General features: G+C 44.6%; 1 protein-coding gene across 1 annotated transcript; it reads left to right on the forward strand.

Annotated features, from left to right (window-relative positions):
- Positions 1-251: 251 nt before the first annotated feature.
- Positions 252-9,474, forward strand: LOC146271072 (BMP/retinoic acid-inducible neural-specific protein 3-like). The gene is made up of 7 exons (XM_084707473.1): positions 252-497; positions 2,689-2,879; positions 3,372-3,601; positions 5,189-5,294; positions 5,597-5,833; positions 6,410-6,632; positions 8,096-9,474. Exons 1-7 carry the CDS (start codon positions 265-267, stop codon positions 9,234-9,236), a joined length of 2,361 nt encoding a protein of 786 aa, XP_084563599.1. The 5' UTR covers positions 252-264; the 3' UTR covers positions 9,237-9,474.
- Positions 9,475-24,941: the final 15,467 nt, after the last annotated feature.

Raw genomic sequence — 24,941 nt, forward strand, 5'->3', positions numbered from 1 at the left:
GGTCTACACTCGCAGTCAAAATTCAGGTACAGTACCAGATGACAACGTATGTACTATGTATCCTGTCAATTGAACACTCAATTAAATTGAGAAAAAGGTTCAGTTGATGTGATGTGTGTCAGACAGCACATTAACAGTCAATGAAGGATGTGTCCTGTGTTAATTAAGTCCCCCATTTGGGCTACGTTTTTCATCTAGTCAAATACGTTGCCATTACAGGACCCATGTGAAGTTTGGAGAGGATGAGGAGTGGTTGGGAGAAGCATGAGTTGTATTGGCGTTCGAGGGCCGTCTGCGGTGCTCCTGTGGGAAGGGGTGCTAGCTCTCATTCTGTGCTGCTGTTGTTGGACGGTGGCTTCTGAAGGTCCTAATGATGGCTCTTCTGGGCCCCTGGGGTGGCTACTGTCTGACAAAGGGCCCTTCCATCACTCCCTGGAGTTCATGGAGACAGTGGAGAGACACCGACAAGGGTTTACCACCAGATACAAGATCTACAGGTGAGATATACAGTGGAATGTCAGTGTGTGTGGTAGTCTTTCCTGCTTGTTTTTCTCTCCTTTGAAAGCATCTTAACAAACACTTTGCCAATGCTTGTGTGGCACATAGCACCGTTTTTGGGACACTTGATTCCGCCAGCGTAGTTGGTTATGTGTACTGTTGTCAAAATCACCTTACTGCACCTAACTTTAAAATGGATTATGACGAGCGATTAGGCCTATGCATACGGCATGTCCATCTGATACATGCTGTGTGGAAAGTATTTTCTATTTAATTGAAAGTTCTATCATTTAGTGCATTACAACATCTGTTAAAACATTTAATTTGCGCATTTCTGTGACATTTTGTAAAAGATGTTACAGACAGTATGCCATTTAACACTGCACATTACTACATGGGACAATACTTGCTCTCCCTCTTGTGGCTAGGAGTTACAAGTAGCTTATACTACAGTCTTAAACCATATAGTTAATTCATTCTCTACGAATCCATGATAAAACTAAGTTATTTATAAGGACTACAGTAAAACAGTGTCTTGCAGAAGTACCCATCCCATTTCAAACAATTAACCTTTTTCAATCTCACAGCCTAATGTCTTCGGGGGGTGCTGATATGCTACAGACTTATGGATGTCAATAAATGCAATATTTGGTCTTGAAACATGACCACTTGATAGTTCATGAATAGTGTGAATGTAATATTTATATATATATATGTAATATTCATTTTTATATTTACAAGTAAAAATAAATCCCGTAAATACGGGGTATTTTGTGTAGATAGGCAGGATTTCACTCTGGATTTTTACATGAAAAGATAGTGAATAGTTGCTGCATTATCTAGTGCACCATGAGAATAGATAGCATGTAGTTATCTGTCTTATTTTCTCCGCTCTTGATTACACATGGCCCCAGGTCAGTGCAGTATGCAGTTGGACAGTTCTCCACCATGCCTAGCCTCCAGTTCCTATAAAATGTACCGGGTGGTAAATCAGCCCCAGGCTAACTGGGCCTACCAACTACAGTGCCCATCAAGCATTGACTGAGGGAGACACTCAGTCTGTCCCTCGTTATGATGATTGGCTGTAATGACACTCTCCACACTGTCCTGATTTGCCAATTATTATCCTTGCCGATCTTTTCTGGTGGCAGTTATTTGATTGCCTCCCACGAGGAAATGGATGCATTGCAGAAACACTGAGAGATTGCAATGGGACAGAGAGGGAAGACATGTTTGGCATGCCGCAGGCAGAGTAGGTCCCAGTTTACACAATGCTAAATGTAAATAGAAGAGGATGTTTCTGCAGTATGGCACTGCTCAGCTAGCTAGGAATGGTTTCTACAGTGGTTAGCGGAGTGGTTTTGGGGGGGAGGAGGGGGGGGGGTTTGACTGGTAAACCTCCCTGACTGAAGGTCTCTGGTTCAGGATGCACTGAGGCTCTTGAAACTTGGCTCAGCCCATTATGGGTCATGGGCACTCATGGTTAGAGGGGACACCACGTCGTAGTTTATCGTTCCTCCGGCACTTTCGGTCAGGTCACTTGTTCAGGGCCACTCTGCTGGCAATTTATGACACTGATAATGCATGTAAGAACTGCCCCCCAGTCTCATTAGGACTTCCATGCAGTGCAAGACTTAGACCATTAACTCATTTTATCTGTGTGGGTGTCTGTGATGCAATGTTCCCATCTACAAACAATGCTTAATTTGTTATAACTGGCGTTTAAAACAAGGCAGGAAAGCGTAGGAGAAGAACACTATATGGTTAAGGGCCCCAAACTCCAACACTCCTTCAGTCTGGTAAACATGCATGAGTTTCTCAAGAGCCAGTGGGACTTTGTCAGAGTAAATTCCAACCATTCCCATGATGGTTTTCCTCCGAGCTGTGTGCAAATACAAGTGTTGCAGGACAAATTATAGAGAACTCACTGCTATATCTCCTCCAGGGTATCATGGTGTTCATTGTTCAGTGTAGTCTGGGTTTCCAGTTTGTGACTTTCTGTTTTGCAGTTTGTACTTATATTTTTCTTAATCCACCATTACTTGCATTAATCTAACACAATGTTGTCATCTTACCACAAAAACAACTGGGAGAAGATGAAAGGCTTCTTGTAATGCATTCCACTTTATAAATGCATATCCACCAATGGAGAACTCTCAGTCTCTGACAGGCAGGTTGTGACATTCTCAGGGAGTTTGGCCGATGGAAGGTCAACAGTCTGGCGGTGGAGAAGCGTGACTGGAGCATGTTGGCTCCACCCCTCGACCCCGAGTTCATGCACACCATTCGTCAGCTGGGGAGGAGGCCCACCCTCCGGAGGATCACGGACAGCATCATCAAGAAGTACGGGACGCATCTCCTCCTTTCAGCCACTCTGGGAGGTACAGTACCGGAAAGAGAGGCTTACCATCCAGCTTTGTTCCACTGAGGTTTAAAAACATTGGTTAGTTGTGGGAGATGCAGTACAGCCTTCCCCTGCGGGCTGTAGAGAGTAGGCTTGTTCCTCCGTTTGACCCACATCCCAGCACCGCCAGACTCAAATATCGTCTTGTCCTCGGGGACACTTCAGCATGTCAACACTAAACTCTCCCCCTGCTCTCGAAAGCATGCTGCCGTCTCCTGCTACTTACACAGACTTCTTTCCATTCTTTCTTTACTGATGATCAGACGGCTTTAGATTCCTTGGATGCTAGTTCAATACATCATTTATTTATCTATTAGAGCTCTGTTACAGAATGTTTTACATTCAGCAAGAGACAAGAGTGTACATACCCTGAAACACACTAATCTCTCCCCAACAGGACTAAAGTTGAATAACAATGAATACTAGATCATTTAGTAAACAAAGCTCTATTTTCTACGCTTGCCATCAGGGGAGGAGTCCTTGACCATATTTGTGGACAAGAGGAAGTTGAGTCGAGGCCAGGAAGTCATCTCTGGGGTTGAGGCTGGACCCATGGTCCGACCCGGGAGCAGCAGAGGCAACAGCACAGGTGCAGTGACCTTGGAGGCGCTCCACCAGCTGGCTGCGTCGTACTTCACAGAACGGGAGAGCACCCTGCGCAGACTGCACCACCTCCAGATCGCCTCCACTGCTATACGGGTAGGAGACTAACACTCTCATTCTACTTCTATTGTCCCCTGGGGTAACTACATGGCCCCCAAGATACTCTGCAGCCTGGAGTAACCATTGACTCTGGGGTAATTACTACATACTGCCCCAGGGTAACTTTGTTGACCCAAGATAACTTTGTTGACCCAGGGGTAAGTAATCGGCCCCTGGATACTCTGCTGCCTAAGGCAATTCTGCTGAGCCACAGGTAATTATACTGTCCTGGTGTAGTTAAATTGACCCAAGGTTATTCTACTATCCCAGTTCAACCCTGCTGATCAATGGTAACCCTGTTGACCCGGGGGTAATTCTGCTGTCCTGGAGTAATCTGGGATTAATATCTGATGCCCCAGGGGTAAATATTCTGTCTTTAGTGCGTGCTGGAAAGATTAGTTTGGGTTGATGGTTTTTTTCCACCTCATTTAATTGGGGCCAAATTGTTTTTTGAACTATGATATGTGGGGTTTATCCTTTCAAATGAGGAAAAATGACTGACAAGGGGCCAGTATTCTGTCAGCTTCCAGGCGGCATAAAAAAAGGGGTGGCGAAGCATATCAACGCTGCGTTCAGAGCGATGGTGACTGGCAATGAATACTTCACTGGGATTGCATCAGGCTAATGAATTCATGTCAAAGAGTAATGCCGCAATTTGACTAACTACTCCAAGGGCAATAAAGTCAAATGGACAGGAGTATGTCAGCACATTATACAGTATTCAGACCACCAGCACCGTGCTATCTGGCTCAAATACGCTGACAAGGAAAGACGGGAGACAAATTCTAATAGTGTTGCCCTACTACAGTGGATTGATCCTGAATTCAGTCATATAACAGGCATAATATAGCATGCTCATTCATCAAGGTGGGGAGCATACCTGGGTGCTAAGTAGCTATTGATTAAGAAAAGCAGCTGCCTAACTGAGAGTGTGTTAGCTAGAACCTACAGTATTAGCGTGATGGATAGCGGATATCATTGCCTTCATTTCCACAGAGGCTCGCTGCCATTAGTCAGCCATTTTGCGGTGTGAGCAGTATGTCACGCTCCTGAACACAGAGTTATGAAGAGGTTACAGTGGGAGGGCGGCCAAGAGCCACCTGTTACTGTTATTCATGAAACACATATGGCGCCGAATTTGGAATCATGGTGTGGAGATGGTAGAGCATAAAGCTCAGATCGGTGTTTGTAGCATGAAGCTAAGATGTATAATTTATCACCAACGGTGTAATTGTTTCCATCATCTGCTTTCCAAGTGCACTGCACCTCGAGATGGTTGTTCCAGAACTCTCCACCACTTGACAGAAACTCCCAGTCTTAACGTATCTCTTCAAAGTAGTTGAAGCAAGCAGCCCTCTTTGATGAGGTTTCATTTACTGTGATAAATGGCCTGGTTCTGACTTGTTTTAGAGCTCAGTATAAGATGGATGGAGTGAGTATGGGTAGAGATTAAAGATGTGTATCATTTTGCATTGATCGATGTTCCTTTATGAACTCATAAGCTAGGGACACTCACACACACGACCATGCACAAGCTTGGCAGAGATGTGTCTGGATTCTTTGAATATTGAACTTTCCTCACAGGTGTCTGAAACCCGAACGGGACCTCTTGGATGCAGTAACTATGACAACCTGGACTCTGTCAGCTCGGTGCTGGTTCACAGTCCGGAAAACAAGATTCAGCTACAAGGTAGGTCTGAAATGGGGATTGCAGATAAGGTACTTACTTACAAAATCTCTTTGGATACACAGATCTGTGAACCTGACAGATTCACTGGCAGCATCTGTAACAGATGGCCATGCCACAAAGCTAGGGTGTTGAGAAGCAGGTTGTCTCCGCAGGTGAAATCAAGACAGTTCTCGTTTGATTGGCAGACATTGTGCACTGTGCTTTACCGGGTGGTTTACCCAGGAGATATTTGTGCTGGGACAAGTGGGAGACCTTCATTACTGTAGAAATGGCATCACTTTTCAAATCCCTCCTCCCCCCAGGGCTTCAGGTCATCCTGCCAGGCTACCTGCGCGGGCCCTTCGTCCAGGCCGCCCTCAGCTACATCGGCTGCAACTCGGAGGGCCAGTTTGTGTGCCGGGCCAGTGACTGCTGGTGCCAGTGCAGCCCAGGTTTCCCCCAGTGTAACTGCCCTCGGACTGACCTGCAGGCCCTGCAGATCAACATGCAGCGCATGCAGGAGGCCTGGACTCTGGCCAACCTCGAGTTTGAAGAGTCAGGTGTGTGTCTTGTCGGTGACTCCAACACAACTCTTTGTCTTGGTTATTTGTCTAGGATTGTCTGTCAACTGGTTATAATTGTGTTCATTTCAATGGAAAGACAGGCAGGTGACTATGGTAAGGCAGCTAACTTTTTGTATGCTAACATTTAAGTTCAGTTTAACTATGGGACATGTCTGATTGAGCAGGTTGAAGAAACTTACTGAGCTCAAGGAACAAAAAAAAGGTTTTCAGGGAATTTTGCGGGAAATCGACTACAATTACAGTATTTTCTATAATTTATATATTTATATAATTACTTAACTCATGGGTTACCATAACAGTCTTACCTAGAGTAGGCCTACAGCTCGTCTTGCTTTATTCAGTTGACCCTGACAGATGCTAAATATTAATAAAATAAACCCTGACAAAATCTCGGGCAGAACTGCTTCTCTGAGCATATTGTGAGTCTTTCTTCATTTCTTCCCTTGTTTACTAATCTGGCACAAAGAGACGAGCATTTAGATAGCGTTACTAAACTGAATCTGAGGCGTTTGGCCAGAAGTAAACACTTCTTCTTCATGTTCTCTCTTCCAGTGGAGTTCCAGAGCTTTGTTGGCAGGCTGCCAACCCATTACGCTGTGAACACATCTGTCGTGGAGCACTTGTGGAGGATGGATGCCGGTCTGCTCCAGCGCTACCGTCACCTGGAGACCAGTAGCAGCCAGCTCCTCGCCAAGGCAAAGCGCGCCGCTAACAAGCTCTTCAGCCTGAGCAAGAGATGCAGAACGCAGCCCAGAATAGGCCTGCAGAGAGAGAGGTGAGGAGCAGGGAGGGGAGGGGGAGGGGGGAGGAGGAACGGGAGGGGGGGCGGGGCTGGTAAAGGAGGCAGGGAGGGGGTGGAGGGCGAGGGAGGGAGGTTTGGAGATGAGGGGGGTAGGGGGTTGGTATTTATAGGAGCCCGCGTTAACCCCAGGTTCCCCAAACCTCCTTGCGTGTAATTATGCAAATGATTTATGCACCGCGGCTGAGAAACTTTCATAAAGTGAGGCAATTAAGTTTGGGAGGGAAAGAGAAGTGCTGATGGTAGGACAGGAAGTGCTGATGGTAGGACAGGAAGTGCTTATTGTAGGACAGGAAGTGCTGATTGTAGGACAGGAAGTGCTGATGGTAGGACAGGAAGTGCTGATGGTAGGACAGGAAGTGCTGATGGTAGGACAGGAAATGCTGATTGTAGGACAGGAAGTGTTGATGGTAGGACAGGAAGTGCTGATGGTAGGACAGGAAGTGCTGATTGTAGGACAGGAAGTGCTGATTGTAGGACAGGAAGTGCTGATGGTAGGACAGGAAGCTTCACCTTGGAAGACTGATTTCACTGTTTCACTGACGTGTCATGACTTGATCACTGCTACTTCTGCTTGTCCCAACATCCACACTGACTCAGTAGATAACCATATGAGAAACTGTTGAACCTCAACTACTGTTCTACAACAGTGTTTCCTCCCCCACCGACTATGAATAGTTCTGTCAAGGCCGTTAAGGAGTTTGGGCTCCACAGCTACCTAGATCTCCGGCCCTTTTATCATAACTTTATTCTGACTGGTGCCTCTCTCCAGACTACTCTGTTTTGATAGCCATTCTCATGAAGGGAATTAAGTAAATGACACAATCCATCAGCTCCACTGGCAAATGCAGCCTCGGCTTCCTCAATCCACAATCCAATTACACCGCTTTATCACTACCCCTCCAGTCATAAAAAGGAGGATTTGATAGAGGTTCCAAATTATTGGACGAGCCCATTTATTCCCTTGTGCTTTATGAAACCTAATCGAAAGGCCATATTTATATTTGGCTCCTAGTTTTTTTTGTTTCGTTTTTGCTTTGCGATCGTATCCTCATTGGATTGTCAGGTAGGCTATATTCATAAATTTGAAGACGGGAAAATATGTGTGTTCTTGGCTCCAAATCACCCCACCTGTCTACTCAAGGGAAGTCCTCCATATTAAAATGTTTTGGTCAGATTTGGCATCTATGGCAGCAGCTGGGCATGAAATGAAGAGGTTTGTTTTTCCCACATTTTATCGTCTAAATTGGCAATATTGTTGCTATGCAGTGGCAATCACTGTGCGAGTTTTCTTTAATTTCTTCAATAGAAAAAGTAACAGGCGGAAATTTGAATGGCAAACAAAGCCCTCCCAATGCATCTTGATTAGCATCACGCTTTCCTAGACCAAAAAGAAAGACTTTTACTGTACATTGTGTTCCTTGTTCTCTGTTCCCCAGACCACTCCGCTACTGGCTGAGCTACATACTGTCCATCTTGTACTGCAGTGAGAACAACCACATAGGAGTATACAGTGAGGAGACCCGGAGCTGCTCCTGCCCCTACCACCACCCCCCCTGCCAGGGCCCCATCCCCTGCACTGTGGGAGAGGGCCTTCGCTGTGCCTCCTGCTCCACAGAGAACCGCACACGCTGCTCCAGCTGTAACCCAGGCTTTGCCCTGGGTCAGGGGGCCTGCCGGCCCGCCGTGCCCGACCCCACGGACCCCTACCTGGGCTTGGAGAGCGACCGGGACCTGCAAGACCTGGAGCTCCGCTACCTGCTCCAGCACCGCGACCCCCGCATCGCCCTGCACGCCGTCTTCGTCAGCAACGACGTGCGGCTCAACGCCTGGTTCGACCCCTCCTGGAGGAAGAGGATGCTGCTGACGCTGAAGAGCAACCGCGTCCGATCCAACCGCGTGCACATGCTGCTGGGCGTGTCCCTGCAGGTGTGCCTGACCAAGAACAGCACCCTGGAACCAGCGCTCTCTGTGTTTGTCAACCCGTTCGGAGGCAGTCACTCAGAGAGCTGGACTATGCCCATAGGCCAACACGGCTACCCCGACTGGGAGAGGACCAAGCTGGAGATCCCCCTAGACTGCACCAACTGGACCTTGACTCTGGGAAATCGATGGAAGAGCTTTTTCGAGACTGTGCATTTCTACCTGCGCGGGAGCCGGGTCAGGGATTCCGGGGGGGCTTTGGGAGGTGAGCATAGGAACACGACGGTGTTGGTCGAGAACCCCGAGGTCACCGAGCCTTCCCAGGATATGGGCTACATGAAGATCAACAGCATGCAGCTGTTTGGGTACAGCATGCACTTCGACCCGGACGCTATCCAAGACCTGATCCTGCAGCTGGACTACCCGTACACTCAGGGATCCCAGGACTCGGCCCTGCTGCAGCTGGTAGAGATCCGCTACAGGGTCAACCGCCTCTCTCCTCCAGGGGCTCAGCCCTTGGACCTGTTCTCCTGTCTGCTGCGACACAGACTCAAACTGTCCAGTTCGGAGGTGACCAGGATACTAGCTGCCCTGCAAGCTTTCATTGCCAGTCAACCTAACTCCGTGGAGTACGAGGCCACCAAACTATGTAGTTAGTAGCCAACGGGGTCCTAATATGTGATGTTTTTGTGCTGTTATTTAGACAACGACAACAGACATCAGCATCATGGCCTATAGGCTATTGTATCGTCAGCAGGATCCATTTGTGTGGGTGTTTGCAGTTTCTGGCTTTATTGTGTATATATATATACGTGTAATTAAATGTGATGTTTTTATCATGCTCAGAAATCAACTTTGCTTTCATACTGCTTTTTACAAAAGACGTACGTTTCAGGGTTTCAACGTGAAACTATAAATCAAACCCTGTGATGAGATGTTTAAATTGCAAAGACATTTTAATGCTTGAAATGACTGCTGGAGAGAGGAGAGGAGGAAAGGAGGGGAGAGGACAAGAGGAGAGAGGACAGGAGGAGAGGAGAAGATAGGAGGAAAGGAGAGGAGCTGTGTGTGATTTGTGTTGGTGTTGCCCATCTGGAGCAGTGGAACACAAGGTCTCTATTAACCAACGAGGGGGAACCTTGGCACAGATTACATTAGTGTTTTTGAGGGGGAGGAGGGGGGTTCAAGCTCTCTCTGTTCCTCCTCCCTCTGTCATTCACACTTGCAGTGATGGATGAACTGGGGGCTTGGGTGGTGGGGGGGGGGGGGGGATCAGGAAGGGAGGAGGGTGGGGGGGGCACAGACATGCACAGAATCACACAGCGGTCTAGGTATCAATGACAGAGATGGTTCGTCTCTCCCTGCAGGAGGGAGTTAAAGGCTTACAGGGGTTCTTCACACCAGGGGTGGGGGGGGGGGGGGGGGGGCTGGGGGGGGGGGGGGGGGGCTGGGGGGGGCTGGGGGGGGGGGGTGGGGGCAGCCTGAAACCCCCAGAGGCTGTCCACTCTGCTGCTACGTACAGCCTGACTGAGCCTGCTGCGTATGACTTGCATCTAAGGGAGGATTGTGCAGGCTTGTAGCTTCATCAAGATTCTGAGGAGATATTCTCCAGGGGTTAAGGGAGAATGTTGGTGCTGCTGTGGCCACCGCTCACTCTGAATGTAAAGAGACTGCCTGCGAGCAGATATGATTGTGAGAGGACTTGCTACTTCCTTCTGTTCCCTCACCCTCACCCAGGCCATCACCACTGTGTTTAGGTGCACTTGTGTATCTTATTCAGGTAAAACCATAAGGACACTGTACAGGAAAGAATTTCTGTTGTTGTGTAGGACTGCAGGATTAGGATTTTACCATGGTAGTTTCAGTGTGAATCCATTTGTAGGATGAGGAAGATGAAGAAAAATCTGAATCTGGTCTGAATTAAATGTATCAAAATATAATTTAATTTTAAGTGAAAGTCTTCCTTGCAATAGTATAAAAAATGCCAGTAATTTCTAACAATTCTGGATAAACAAAACCACACAATGAAAAAGAACAAATCACCCATAGTACCATAAACAACTTGTTTGTTAATTGATAGTTGTCAAGAGGCATCATTTGCTATGCATTGGATTCTTGGCTTAAAATCACAAAAGGTCACACACCTGCGCAAACACACAAACCATGGGGGGAAAAAAAACGGAAAGATAAAAAAACACACTCCTGAGTGATTAGAGAAGATGAAGAGGGCAGCGGGATCAGCGTGCGCACACAAGGACACGCACACCTTCGGACACACACACACACACACACAGGCTGAGTGATTATCTCAGGTTCGGGGTGGGCAGGTCTGAGGCCCTCAGAGGAAACAAGAGTTAGACTGATGCGTGTGTCTGTTTTACAAGCGTGCTGGCTGGGGATCGTCTAAGGGAGGGGTTGCCTGAGACAAGGCACCCATAAGAAGGGATTCTAAATAACAGCTGACAACTGACAATACATCCCAACTGTGGAACTCTGGTTACTTTCCCTGGAATCTATAATTACACTCAACAAAAAAATTGCTGTTCTCTATTGGTATTCATAGCGTTCCATTTCATTCATATGAACTTGTTGGCCCATTCGGTTGACGGTTAGCAACCATCTGCTTACAGGAAGAAAGCCTGTGCTTATTGGGAGACTGGGGAATCTTAGTGCTTAAAGTGTTTTCTCCAACGACAGATTGGGAGAGGTAAAGAGTATAGAGGAATAGGTAGGGATTAAGTGGGCTTCTGACTGCCTTTGGGTTCTTCTCCCTCCAAACACAGTGAATTCCTCTGAGGACTGTGTTGCAACTCTGCACAATTAGCATGAAAGTAATGTTCATTTACACAATCAAAGCCGAGGCCATGTTAAACCCACAGAACAAGGACACTGAAGTAGAGGAGAATTACAGATAAGATTTGAGATGAGACGCTTCTGCTAAATACTGTACTGGCATACTGATTGCTAGCCCGTTTGTGGTCCGGAACAGCAGGAACCGACATGGCAGTTACTCCAGAACAGATTGGTGGATGAAATGTTGGTGGCACGTCAGGGCCATTCCTGCACAAACAGACACAATTTTCCTGCCAGCTGATTAAATATTAATGTATATGGATCAGTCCCAGGAACTTGATCACTTTATTTGCTTTGAAGTATTGTGTTCCCCTAATTATAATAATATATATGACATAAGCTTTTAATCTCTAAAGCTCTATTTTTCCTCACAAATCTCACCAATAGATGCTCTTGGGCTGGCGTAAAGTTATTTTATCTTGAGTGGCATTGCTGCCTAACACTATGCTAACAATTGAACAAAGGACCTACTCAGCTAGTTACCTTTGTCTCCCACTGTTCCTGCAGAGCTGAAGGCTCTGAGCACAAGGTGGTGCGGTGTGAAGATAAAAGGAGAGACGAGGAGGACTTCAAGCTCTCCAGATCACTGATAATGCACCGCACCAACAAAAAAACACCCCCCAGTTGACGTTGGCCGGCAGGGGGGCTTAGTTAGGATTGGGCTTCATCCTCCCAAAGCCAGCATTAGAAACGCTAAGACCTTGATTTCCTGATAAGCCCTGGCCCACGTACTGGAACTTTGGAACAAAGCTGGAGAAGACACAAAACTGGCAGCAACACACACACACACACACACACACACACAAAGGCACACTTGTGGAGCCTTCCCTGCTTCCTCTAATCAACTCTAGTGCTCCACAGCATGTAATGACATGATAATCGTACAACCAGGGACCCTTCATGTGACCAGGGTGGAAACTGGAGGGTTGAAAAGCGCAATCACTCGCAGACGAGCCTGACAAGTGCCACACATCAGTGTAACCTCTAACCTAGTGTAACACCCAAGAAAGCTGCAGGATGCACTGTACATCATTCATGGCACTCTGCCACTTATTCAGATACACCCTGATGGGATTTTACTATAGCACTGGATGTCCTTACCCAAGGGATACTTCAATAGACAGTTTTACATGTATTTTTTTCTATCTACTTTTGCTGCACGTAGGGAGAAGTCTGACGCCTCACGTTGTCATTGTATGTGTTCAGTTAATTTATGTGTAGGAAAAATCTTTCACGCCTTAAAATAGGTCAAAATCTATCTCAAGGAGTCAAAGCATTGTCAAACAATATGATAAGCAATCAATCATTGGAAGGTTTTGTTCTTCTGGGGAATTTCATTTTAATACTACAGTGTAGATCAATAATGGTAAGATTTTTTTTCTCTGTGTGAGTCTGGTCTAAAGAATACTTGATCTAGCACTAACATATTTGTATGAACCTTACTTTGTGCATGGGGGCAGTCAATTCAGTTAACAACAGGGGCTGTTTTTCATGGTTTTGGACAAGAGCCTTTAGTTCTACTGATGGATTAATACTAAAGCATCAAATGTCATTCAAGACTCTTCTGGGCTCCAAATATAGTGGCAACAATTTGGGGAAGGCACTTTCTTGTTTTGGATTGATAATGCCAAATGTAAAAAGTGAGCGCCAAACAGAAATGTTTTGTTGAGTTTGGAAAGCCTTCCCAGAAAAGTGAAGAAGCAAAGTTGGAACCATATTAATGAATGAATTCATACAGAGCGGTGTCCGCATACTATTGGTCATACAGTGTAGGTGAAATGTCTCTAGGTCTCGCAATAAACGTCAGCATCTTTGACCAATTTAACTAGCCATGAACTAAGAGCTTTAGTTCATGGAGAGCTTCATTATTGTTTGTTCCTAGACAGATAAAAGCTTGACATTACTCATAGACAGTTAACAAAACTTTGCCCATCCCAGCAGTGCTAATTGATCATTTAAATGAACTGGAATTCATCAAGGAAAAAACTGAATTTAACACAAATCATAAAATGAACCTCAAGCAAATGTCTATTATAAAATGTTACGATAATAATCAGAGAGTAATGATCATATCTTGTTTAATGCATTGCACTAAATTGATTGATTACAAGCATCAAAAGGATTAGTTTGGTGTCATGCACATAGGTTACCGAATTGCAGTACAACCCAGACCAAAGTTGGTTTTAAGTTTAAAGCACAGTACGTGATCTAATATTACTCTGTGTTGTCTTGTGTCATTTGTAATGTGTTTTTAAAAGAATCTTTGAAAAACTGTCTAGCCTATGTCCCTTAAGAATTTATCGCAAAGCTTATCAAATCATCCCCAACCCATCCAACAGAATGTTCCCTTAATCATCTACTTGTAGTATGTCTGCCATCAAATGAGTTATTAAGTTCTGAGTTATTAAGTCTGCAGCCAAGCATAACATTTACATTGCTTAGTGTCCCTTGGTAAATTCAGCTGACAACTTAAGACATTTTGCGTTATTAGTTATCACATTCTAAACAAACAATTAGTTATCCTCATTTATTCAGCTCTATGGGACACTGCAGGGTCTGGCAGCAGCAGCCTTTGGGAGCCATTTTACATGAGTTTCAGCGTTCCCCCACCACATAAATCAAACCAAAGCTGACTCACACATAAACAGGATGTCTGGAGACCGTTTTACGATTAAGGGTGTAGAAATTTGCCGGAAAAGCTGTTGGAATCAGCGCTTTTGGTCTTGGGAGACTTCTAAGGTGGGCAGGAGCTGCCATAGCTGGAGGAGCTGCAATCTCACAGCCATAAACACTGGAGCCAATTACAGGGAGAGGAGGAGCACGTCTCAGGACCACCCACAACCCTTGATTGGCTACAGTAATGACATGATATCACAAGTCATTTGTGTCTTCGAATGATAAACACCACATGAGTTTCAAAAGATAGATTTCAGCTTGTAAAATTGTTTGATTTCAGTTGGTGGCAGAAGGACAGATCAAATGTTAAAAATTACAATCACTTATGATGAACAAAAAAATCACCTGGAAGTTGAAGTGAACCATTTGAAAGCCTGTGAATTTCAGCTGTAGTTTTGAATCCCTGAAAGTTAATACTTGCCATATACAAGGAGCTATGTAATTACCTGGGAATTCAGCACAGCAGTTCAGTGGGCTGGAAAGTGTTGTCTGAAGTGCGTAAGTGGGTAAAAACGAATCCAGCCTGTTTCGAGTTCACAATATTGCTTCTGGACCGAGAGAGGCCACTGAGCTTTTACCTCAGCAATCTTTAGTAGTACAGGACGGATACAACACAGGCTGTCAGCACGCTGTCGATCAACTACACGGGAAACATCAAGCAGTGAGACGAAAACACTCACTTCACAACTCCTGCACTTTTTGATTTTTAACTACAGCTGACTCGATTCAGGTCTAACAGATGTTGGAGGTCACACTTTGACTCAGAAAGCCTGTATGTGATCTCCACATTCTGGCCATCGGCCTGCAGGAAATGAGCCAGCTGAGGTAAAACTTGTAACTGTTGCATTATCTGTCTTCTGTGCACCAACCTATTTGAAAGCACAAAATACCCCCTTTCTCAGTCCTAAATGACAACACAATGCACATATTTTACACAGTTTAGCCTACTCCTTATTTAAAAGTTACACTGTTGCTACGAAGGCTTGCCATAAATAATTGCTGGCCCCCATTCTAACTCCAGCCTTGCTGGCAAGCCTTGTCTTGAGTGATTCCCAAGTCAAATTTCATACTATGAGACTCGCGATATGCGATAAAAAGGGAGGAAATTGGAGCGCATCCTTTGAAAGTGAAACGTCTCTTAGCTCCCCAGAGGTTGACATGTCTGTGGTGTAAGCATGCACAGTTTGCAGATGATGATGATGAAAGAGTCGTTCAAGTCTGGCTGGAGATGAAAGACACGTCTTTGCTCTTCTCCAGGCTCATTATTCTCAATTCAGGTGTCTTCTACCAAGTCCTCACCACCCTCCCCGTCCCACTTCCCCCCTCCTCTGTCCACCTCCCTCTTCTCTGTCAGTTCTCTCTCCCCGGCTAAACGAAGTCATCTCCATTTAGAGAGGTCCACTAATTGGATCACAGTGGCGCTCAAATGACTTTGATGGGAAAATTGAGACAAATGTACTGGATTTTTCAGAACTTGTAAAAGAAAGACAGCGTTGTTTTCATTCCGGGCTAATTTACGTTCTCATGACAACATTCATTATCAACAGAAGGTGGAATGCATTTTTTTTTAAACACATTAACTTTAATTACGTAGTCGACTGAAACAGGGCTACATCTGCTCTCACGATGATGACACTGTTTCACTAAAATATGATTTCAAGTGTTTACTGTACTAGTACAGTGGGGGTGTAAAATTGTTTGTCTGCAGCTTTGCTGTGAGCAAATTGTTTTATAAGCAAAGTTCATGCAATTTTTTACTTCAGAATAAAAAAAGCATTATGTTTAAGTGGACAGATGGACAAGCAAAGAGAACATTAAAATGCAAGATACCGATGGGAATCATAATCAGCCCGTGTCAACGTGTTTCGTTTGAGGGGGTGGTCATAAAGTCACAGTGACAGACAACTGGGTTGATATCTCAATCTCCCCCGTCCTCTATCTGTCACTGGCTATCCCTCTCATGGCCCCTGTCACATCATGGCACATCTGGCTCCTCCACATGGAGACGACCGGGGAAGAGAGACCAAGGAGGATTTGGGTGCACAGGAGAGGATGAAAGTGGACGTGAGGATGGGGGGGGGGGGGGGGGGGGGGGTTGCAGGGGAGAGGAGAGGGGAGGAGATGAGAGGGGAGACAGGTTTAGATGAAAACCCAACAACTGCAGACTATTTCATGGACTATAAAGCATCAAAGACATGCAGAGTGACTCTCACAAGCCAAGCACAAGACGCAGTGGCCATTACACCTTTTACTAACCCTGAATATAACCACAGTCCTCCCCAGTCATTCCCCTAAGTCGACTTCAACTTGCAGACACTGTAATTTTGGAGTCAACCTTATTTCTTGTGAAGCAATACATGGCAGTGACATGCAGGGACCAGACAAATCTTGGGTGGTAATGACCATGGTATTACGTCCAGACTCAGACACAGTGTTCAGGACACCAGCAGCGTTCAGGACACCAGCAGTGTTCAGGACACCAGCAGTGTTCAGGACACCAGCAGCGTTCAGGACACCAGCAGCGTTCAGGACACCAGCAGTGTTCAGGACACCAGCAGTGTTCAGGACACCAGCAGTGTTCAGGACACCAGCAGCGTTCAGGACACCAGCAGGGTTCAGGACACCAGCAGCGTTCAGGACACCAGCAGCGTCCAGGACACCAGCAGCGTTCAGGACACCAGCAGCGTTCAGGACACCAGCAGTGTTCGGCTGGCTCCATGTCACCGAGAGAGAAGTGTTCTCCCCGCAGGGACATGGAGTCAGCCTGGCAGTGCCACCGTCCCCTGCCCTTGTTTGTCCTCGACAACCCGTCATCGTCACATCATGATGCCCCAGCGAGTCGCAGGTACATGCATTTACATCAGTGATTTCACCACCACCATAAACCTCCCCGGAGTTATCATCTGTCTCCACCCTCAGAGACACATTTCATGACTGACATTTTAAGCAGCTCTGCAAGTAATTGGTTCCCATTTGTGCTTGTGGTCCAGGAGCTGTGTTTTCATATGCTAATGCTGCAACTAACAGCAAGTGAATTACTTCTGCTGGATGAACTCTATGCTTTATTATAGCTGAGGCATATGCTTAAGGTTTGCGGGCAACGATAAAAGAACTGACGATGTCCCAAATCAAAGCCTCAAAACGTTGAGTATCGTGTGGGGTGAGAAAAACCAGCAAATCCTTGTGTCAAATACGCAAGTGATTAATTCTGTAATTCTGGAACATTGTGAAAGACCAAAGGCCTGCCTTTCCAGCAGACAGCAAATGTGCTTAAATTACCGGTCGTGTAAGTCTATGAACAGAATATCTTATTGAAGGTTATGGGTTCCTGGCAACCACTACTTGTGAATGAGTTGCATGTGGCCAATGGACGTGCACTTATTTACGACCTGAAATGTAATCGATGTTAAAGCCAAGTGTGTGGAAGCGTGAATTCCTTTACTCTTTTCATACATTTGCACACAGTATGTTTGTAATTACTGCCTTACCAAAGCTGGAATCAAAACAGTAATTAGGAGATGGATTTTTACACCAGACTGGCTACTCAATTAGGCATGACTGAACATAGAAAATGTGGCAGGTTGTTATGCTCACAGCGTTGCTTAGATACTGCTTGCCATTGCATTGTCAATAGTGTTTATCAAACAGACATTAAACATTTGGGAAAATTGAATTTATTGACAAATGCATTATATAAGGATTATCATAATAATACAATTTTGATTTTGAGGAAAATGGGATTTTGCACAATGGTAAGTCTAACGCTTGCTGCTGAATGTCGTACAAAATAATACAAATTCCAATTTATTTTCCCAAGGAAGGATGTAAACAAAAAATTCCCTTCTATTCACTGCTGTTACATTTAATGGATCCCTCAGCAAATTCAAAATCCTTCTTCAGAGGTTAGAAAACTGAGCAGAAACACCTTCAAGTGCTCTTATCTCCATTTTGAAGATTACTCCTGTTGTGTTATTCGCTAGGGAAAGTCTATTGCATCAAAATACACGACTCATAGCTTCTTTCCTCCTATACTTGGATGTCCAGCTCCAAATGCAGCTTCCATCCAGTCTACTTCTTCTGCAGGCTCTTTTTGATTGGTGACGAAATGTTTTACCCTGTTTATTTGAGCGTTGTAATGCTACTCTACTCTACTCTGCTTGACTCTGCTCTACTCTTATTAACTCCACTCTTCTCTACTCTATTCACATCTGCCCTCCTCTACTCTTCTCAACACTACTCTCTACCACAGAGGTATGCTGCCTATCATATGTATACTATTACTGCAATTTAACAGAACATTGTCATTTTTCTTAATTTTTAAATGATAAATGAGCCTCTGTGATGTACATTTTGCCATTACTAAATTCCCTGTGTAACTTATAGGGGTCTAAAAGTGGTCAATGAGAGCACAGTTTCTGTTTACCCGCACAAGTGATTCATCTGTGAACAGCTAAAAGGAATAGTGGCCCAAGTTTTAGAAATGTGCTTGCTTTTCACCTCTCAGTGCATCAGGATTGCAATCATGGGTAATGGATGTGCCAAGATAATGTAATTCTGGCAGATTTATGACAATCAAACAAAAGACTGGCTTGGAGATTGAGCCATTTGGCAGACAGGGGGGATGGAGAGACATTACTATTGCCTGCACTGTAGCCCGTATTTCCACCTCTCATTTCAAGAGGGAATACTTGTCCCCTCAGACAGGTGCTCTTATAGCCATCATCTATCGTCATTAGGCTTCAATCACAGCCCTATCTTCTCAATCGAGAAGAGGGCTCTTCAGATCAAAGGCTCTTGGCCAAGATTTATTTAAGTTTTTTTTATGTATTAAGATTAGATTTTTCAAATGTTAGTCATCTCTGGTTCTCAAATTGAGTCTGTATTTCAGTTGAGCTACATTTCCAGAAGACAATTATGGTTTCTGTAAAAGTCCAGTGCAATAATATAATGAACATAATTCTCAGTAATATTCTCAGCCATAAGATGAGAATATTACAGATATATTAGAAAAACTGGGATAATAGGGAGGTTGTACCAAGTCTCTCTAGACATGTGGGCTCTAAAGTAACTACTGTATTCTACAGATGCTACCCAACAGCTGTCCAATCTCAACCCCCTTACTGTCATATCCATCCAAATGTATGTGATTCTTTCAGTGGTGATGCCACAGTGCATGTTTGTGCAAGCAGATATCTTGCCATATACAAGGAGCTCATTTCTACAATACTCCACACACATCTTCACAGGGTACGCTTACTAAGAAATATTTGAAGCCCAAAGCCAAATACAACTGTTGTGCAGTGAATACTGACTAGTTATTTTTATCCAAACTCCTGTTCCTGTTTGCCCTCAAACATGATAACACTGATTTTTTCTCTCCATGGTATATTGCCCACACACATATTATCAAAAACAGAGCTCTGTTAGAATTGAAATATAATTTACATTTGTACCTTTGAAACCAGGAAGCAGGTGTTTTCGGGGAATTGTTGTTACTGATGACATGATGAAGGTACAGCATGTATTCTGTACGTGGTGTGTAGTAACATTCATTCTACTTTTAATCTCTCTCATGCTTTGGCGATGTTGTGCTTTGCGATCTCAAAATGAAACTATGCTGACGTCTACTGGTAAAGGATTTGCAGTGCATCCTCTAGGCTGGTAGAGTGAAGATGTTACAGAAAAAAAGATGAGACTTCTCGTAAAAACTGTGAATCATAGCTTGTCTCATTATATGTACGATGTCTGTGTATGTCTAAACAGGTTTTGTCCTACTCAAAGCAAGTAGCTTTGATATGAGGGTAAATATATTTATCCGATTCACATGTCAAAATGCTAATACATTCCAATCAGAGGCCTGAAGCAGCTTGATATCACCAATCAATCACAACCAGGAAGTCATGTCAGGGGATATAATGCCCAATGACTAAGCAATTAAAGAGGATAGTTCAGTCAAGACAATCACGTATTAGATTGAGCATTTATTGTTACATGACATGGACATGTAGGTTTGACTTTGGCGGAGTGGATGATCTAAGGGAAGCACTCCCTGCTTCCTCAATGCAGAACATACAAACATGACATATGAGGCAGGGAGCACTAGAGATATAATCCCCCTGATGATAGAACATACAGACAGCATGGGGGAGAAGGGGACGGTGGAGGGCGGCAGCAGCACTGATCATACAACAAATGGGCTGAGTGTGTGCGTATCCGCATGGCCTTTTAATGCCGTCTTATTGGATGTGGCCCAATGGGCTTGTGTTGGCTAACACAGGTGTGGTAATGAGAGGATGATGGGCGCTGCCCGATTGTCCTGCCTGAACTAGCTGCGCTTATTTTAGGTCACATTGCACGTCCCTGGAGACTGACAAGGGAAACAAGCCAGTAATTTTCCACTGATGCTACCAAGCCAAAGGTGGCAAATAATTAGATAAAGCCATTCTAAGGAAAAGAGTTGTTGCTGTCCAAGGTGGCATGGCAACCAGGGAATCCCCCTGCCTTATCCAGCAGACACAGGCAATGTGTCTATGGGATGCCTTTTGTCCAGGGTCCTGATAACCCCCCTAATACCCCCCCCCCCCCCCGCCACTGTCTCTCACTGACTCATCTGTTATGGGGAGGACCCTGCAGTTTCTCGACCTTTACAAATGGACATCTTTATACACTATACTTCGCATCATCTTTCCACAGAAAATATACCCAGTGATTTTTTTTCTTCGCTGATTGAGAATTTTTGGGGATATCACAGGGGAACTGGAGTTAGAGGGCATGACACTGGTGTAGTTTACTTATCAATCGCCTCTCTACACAGGGAGAAGATGTGTCTGGTCGGGTTCCATAATTCCTCCTCTCACATATCAAATGTTTTACACTGTTTCAGTTGTAGAGGTGTTGTGTGAACTGGTCCCGTAGGATATTTTATACAGACCACAACCTCTTCCAGGCTGCTAATGCATTCTGAAAAATGTGTACTCTAATGTCTGTTGATTACTGTATAAAATACTGATTGTAGTTAACCCACTGCATGTCTCTGATAATGTTGGGGTGTTAATCTGCCAAATCGGTCTGTTGACATGAACCTGAGAGTTTTGCAAATAATCTTTGGTTAGCATTGCATTGGAAGCCTAAGACTGGTTCTAAACAGAAAAGACAATGCCCTGTATTTTGAGGGGTCCAACAGCTATTTGCTGTCCTAAAAGGAATAAGTTACAACGTTGTATAGGTAGAGTTAGTTGAAAGTGAGTCTAGTCTGACAGTAATGTGAGCATGAGGTTAACCCATAAGGGGCTCTTTAGAATGAAGTGCTGTCTGAGAAACCTGATAATCTGATCTGCCATTATGTGATTAGTCACTGCGGATGAGTGTGGAGACTGCTGAACCCTTCTGCCTTTCACCATGGAGAGAATGCAGTTGTGGGTGGCCATGTATTAAAATTGCGTTCAATTACTATGAGGTATTCTACTTGATCTAGGAGCACTGTGAGCACTCCCACACATTGGCAACAAGCACAGAAAGGAGGAGACAGCCAGCAAGGTTCACAGCTGAGTCATCATCCCTTCAAGCAGTCTGACTTGGAGTCTATGCAAAGGTTGGTACCACAGCTCTAACAGAGAGTAGGTTGTTGAAATGACTGGTCACGGGAGGAGGAAGTGAGGTCACTAACTCCTTAGGTTGAATGGTCACTGAGCTTTTCTTTCAGTGACACAGCTCCATCCACTCAGCAGGGTACGCAAAGGTCATGAGAAACATTTGGGTGGACCTATTGGTGACCTCTGTAGTATCTTCTTAGTGTTGTGGCCTTAGCATAATCCGAGATCTTCACAACAATGTGGCCGTAACTCCCCCCTTGACACAATTTCTTGGGGATATTAACCAATCTGTGTCTATTAAAGAAATCTTTTTTACTGTTGCTTGATTTTCTACAGGTACACTTGCACTTATAGCGATTCATGTTGTTTAATTGTAACTTGTTTAACTACATGCTCTTATGGTTCTTCCCTTTGGCACTTATTTTCGTTGTTCACAATATGTGCTTTATGTTTTGGCTACCTGCAATGTTTTGGGGGCTATCTTGTTGTTATTATCAGTGACCTATGCTCTCTCTTGGAAGTCGCTTTGGATAAAAGCGTCTGCTAAATGAATACATGTCAAATGTAAATGTAAAAGAGCTCCCAGACAGTCAACAACTTGCTCAACCTTAGGATGGATATTCCAGAGTGTTTCTATGGGACCCATTAGCAAGGAGGTCCAGTGATGGGTCAGGCACAGCTGCGTAGATGTGCTTTTGAAATCTGACACAAGGAAAGAGGGGAGAGTCTCTGAGTGTACTCTGTGACCGTTATGACATCGTAAAGTTGTTTACCAGCCACTTAATAGAATGAGAAAGGGTGCATTTACAAAATATTGAAGTTGATCATTTCCCATGAAAGAGATTCTCCTCTCTGACAACGAATGTTTGGCAATGTACCCAATTAGGCCTATATACAAGCACCCTGCTGTGATGCTTCTGGCCTTGCCACCACCTTCTGTTACTTGTGCGAGCAAGTGAATACTCAGTGACCCCCCCCCCCCCACGCCTCCCCCCCCCCCAGAGTATCCTTAGAAAAGTAGGACCAATTGTACATTGGCTCAGTGTTTGCGCATTAAGTGCCGTTAATTCAGCCGTTGTGCCACAGCCATTCTGAGAAAAACGTTTACCACTGAGAAAAGTTGACCTCATGACTACCTTGACTAATCTTCCATGGCCTGGCCAAGGAAGCTGGTTGAGACTGCATGGAGAGTGTGTCATTAAGACAAAGGGTGGCTTCTTTGAAATAATATAAAATATGACATATGTTTTCATGAGTTTAACACTATTTTTGGTTACCACTGATTACTACTGATTCCATGTGTTATTCAGTAATTGTGGTGGCTGTTTGAGATTTGTCCCTGTGGACAGATCAATGTTTTAACAACTGTTTACTTTGAAACTGTCTTTGTGTGTTCTTAACATTGTTGCGAATGTGATTATCTAATGACAAGAAGTCAACTGTTAAACCTAATTTTATCAACTTGACAAAGACAAAAGAGAATAATAGGCGAAAAACTGTAAAACATCTGTTAGTGTCTTAAATACGGTGACCTTTGGTATGCAGCTGTTTCTGCAGTGACACGTTTAGAAATGTTCCAGTGAGAGCAACTGAGAGCGTATAAAAATACTTATTTTTTACTTTGCTCATATCTCCAAGCATTGAGGACTACTAGACAAATTGTATTTGCTATTTTGCAGGTACACAACTGGAACAATACTGTGCCCTGATGCATCCTAAAATAATTGTTGTAGAGATGGAAAGTATTAAATTTAGTCCACTGATTACAAATCAGGATGTTCTCACTGAGAACGGAGTTGTTTCATAATAGGTGAAAAACAACATTTTGCAACAGCCCATCTGCTTCAAGTACAAGGCCTGATAGCATCTGGTACACTACTGAGAACAACAGGTGTATTCAGAGACTGGATCCTCTATCTGACCACCTGACTGCACAGATTACACAGAACCACATGCCTCGAAGCCTGGAGCCGGTTTGTATAACACAGTTAACATGGATTGTTAGTCCAGACCAAACTTTGCCTAAGGGGCCAGTAAACAGTTGGAATTGGATCCTTAGTAGATAGCATCTGCCCTGTAGTGGGTCGGCAGTGGGCTGGCTACTTCGTTATGATGCATAAGGCTGGCCCCTGTCCATTCATTAGATCTCCCTTCAGATGACTAAACATCACCCCCCCTCCTTTCCCCCTCATCCCCCTGTCTATGACCATATGGCAGGACCATGGACTATGGCCAGACATACAGCCTGGTAATGTATATCTGGAAAGCGACAGCCATTCAGATTCATTCACTGGTCAAACCTTGAAGCCGAGGGGATTTATTTAATGGAATTGTGTGCGGTGTGTGCAGTGTGTGACATTTACTAATGAATTTTATTGTCATCTCAAAAAAATTTTTTTTGATGCATCTATCATTGTTTACACAGATGGTCAGTTTCTTGGAAATTTTTCTTTGGCTGCCCTCCAGCTGGTGGCTAATGCTGCAAGCTTAGATGAGTTGGGTATTCCCATGCTTATTTCCGGAACTTGGGATTGGCGTCTTCTGCTTCCCAAAACTTCTCTTCTCGATTCTTTTGAATGACAGACATACAACGAGACAGGAAAAGGGCAATAGTGGACTGTTGTGCCTGTAGTGTCAGTCACAACAGTGACAAATAAGAGCCTTTACCATAAATAGTTCCTGAAAATATTACAGCGTTGCCCAACAAGTTCATTCATCCTATCAAAGGATCATGGGTAAGGATTTCTCTACACTCCGCCATCTTTGTCACTATAGCCACTGTTCTCTGCTGGTGGAGCGAGCTTAACGTTGTTTATGAGAGCTCTGAGTCTCTGTTTTTCTGTGTTGAGTTCAATCCCATGAGAAGCTGGAACACCAGGTCCTCTGTACAGCCTAAGATAGGACTGTCACGTGTGCTCTGGGACCACTGGCCGAGGAGCCAGACAGGGCTGGACACTAGTTCTTTTTTACTATCACATAAGCACCATTAGCATCTAATGTCATAAGAGTAATATGGGGGACCTACTATCTACTGTGGCTGCTCGGGGACTGGTTGAACCACATGTGTTTTAATTCAGCTTTATTGAAGCAGGGCATGCATCTGAGAGATATCTATTTTGTAAGAAAGCATGGCCAACCACCCCACAGGCCCTTCTCTGTTTCCAGGGTAACTTGTGCGTAGTTCTCATGCCCTCCGCCATGGGAAATCCCTGGATCTATCATGAATGCAGTAGCTGAGCTG

Source organism: Hypomesus nipponensis, chromosome 10 (assembly GCF_054491055.1).
Source record: "Hypomesus nipponensis isolate SF chromosome 10, ASM5449105v1, whole genome shotgun sequence".
Classification (NCBI taxonomy): domain Eukaryota; kingdom Metazoa; phylum Chordata; class Actinopteri; order Osmeriformes; family Osmeridae; genus Hypomesus; species Hypomesus nipponensis.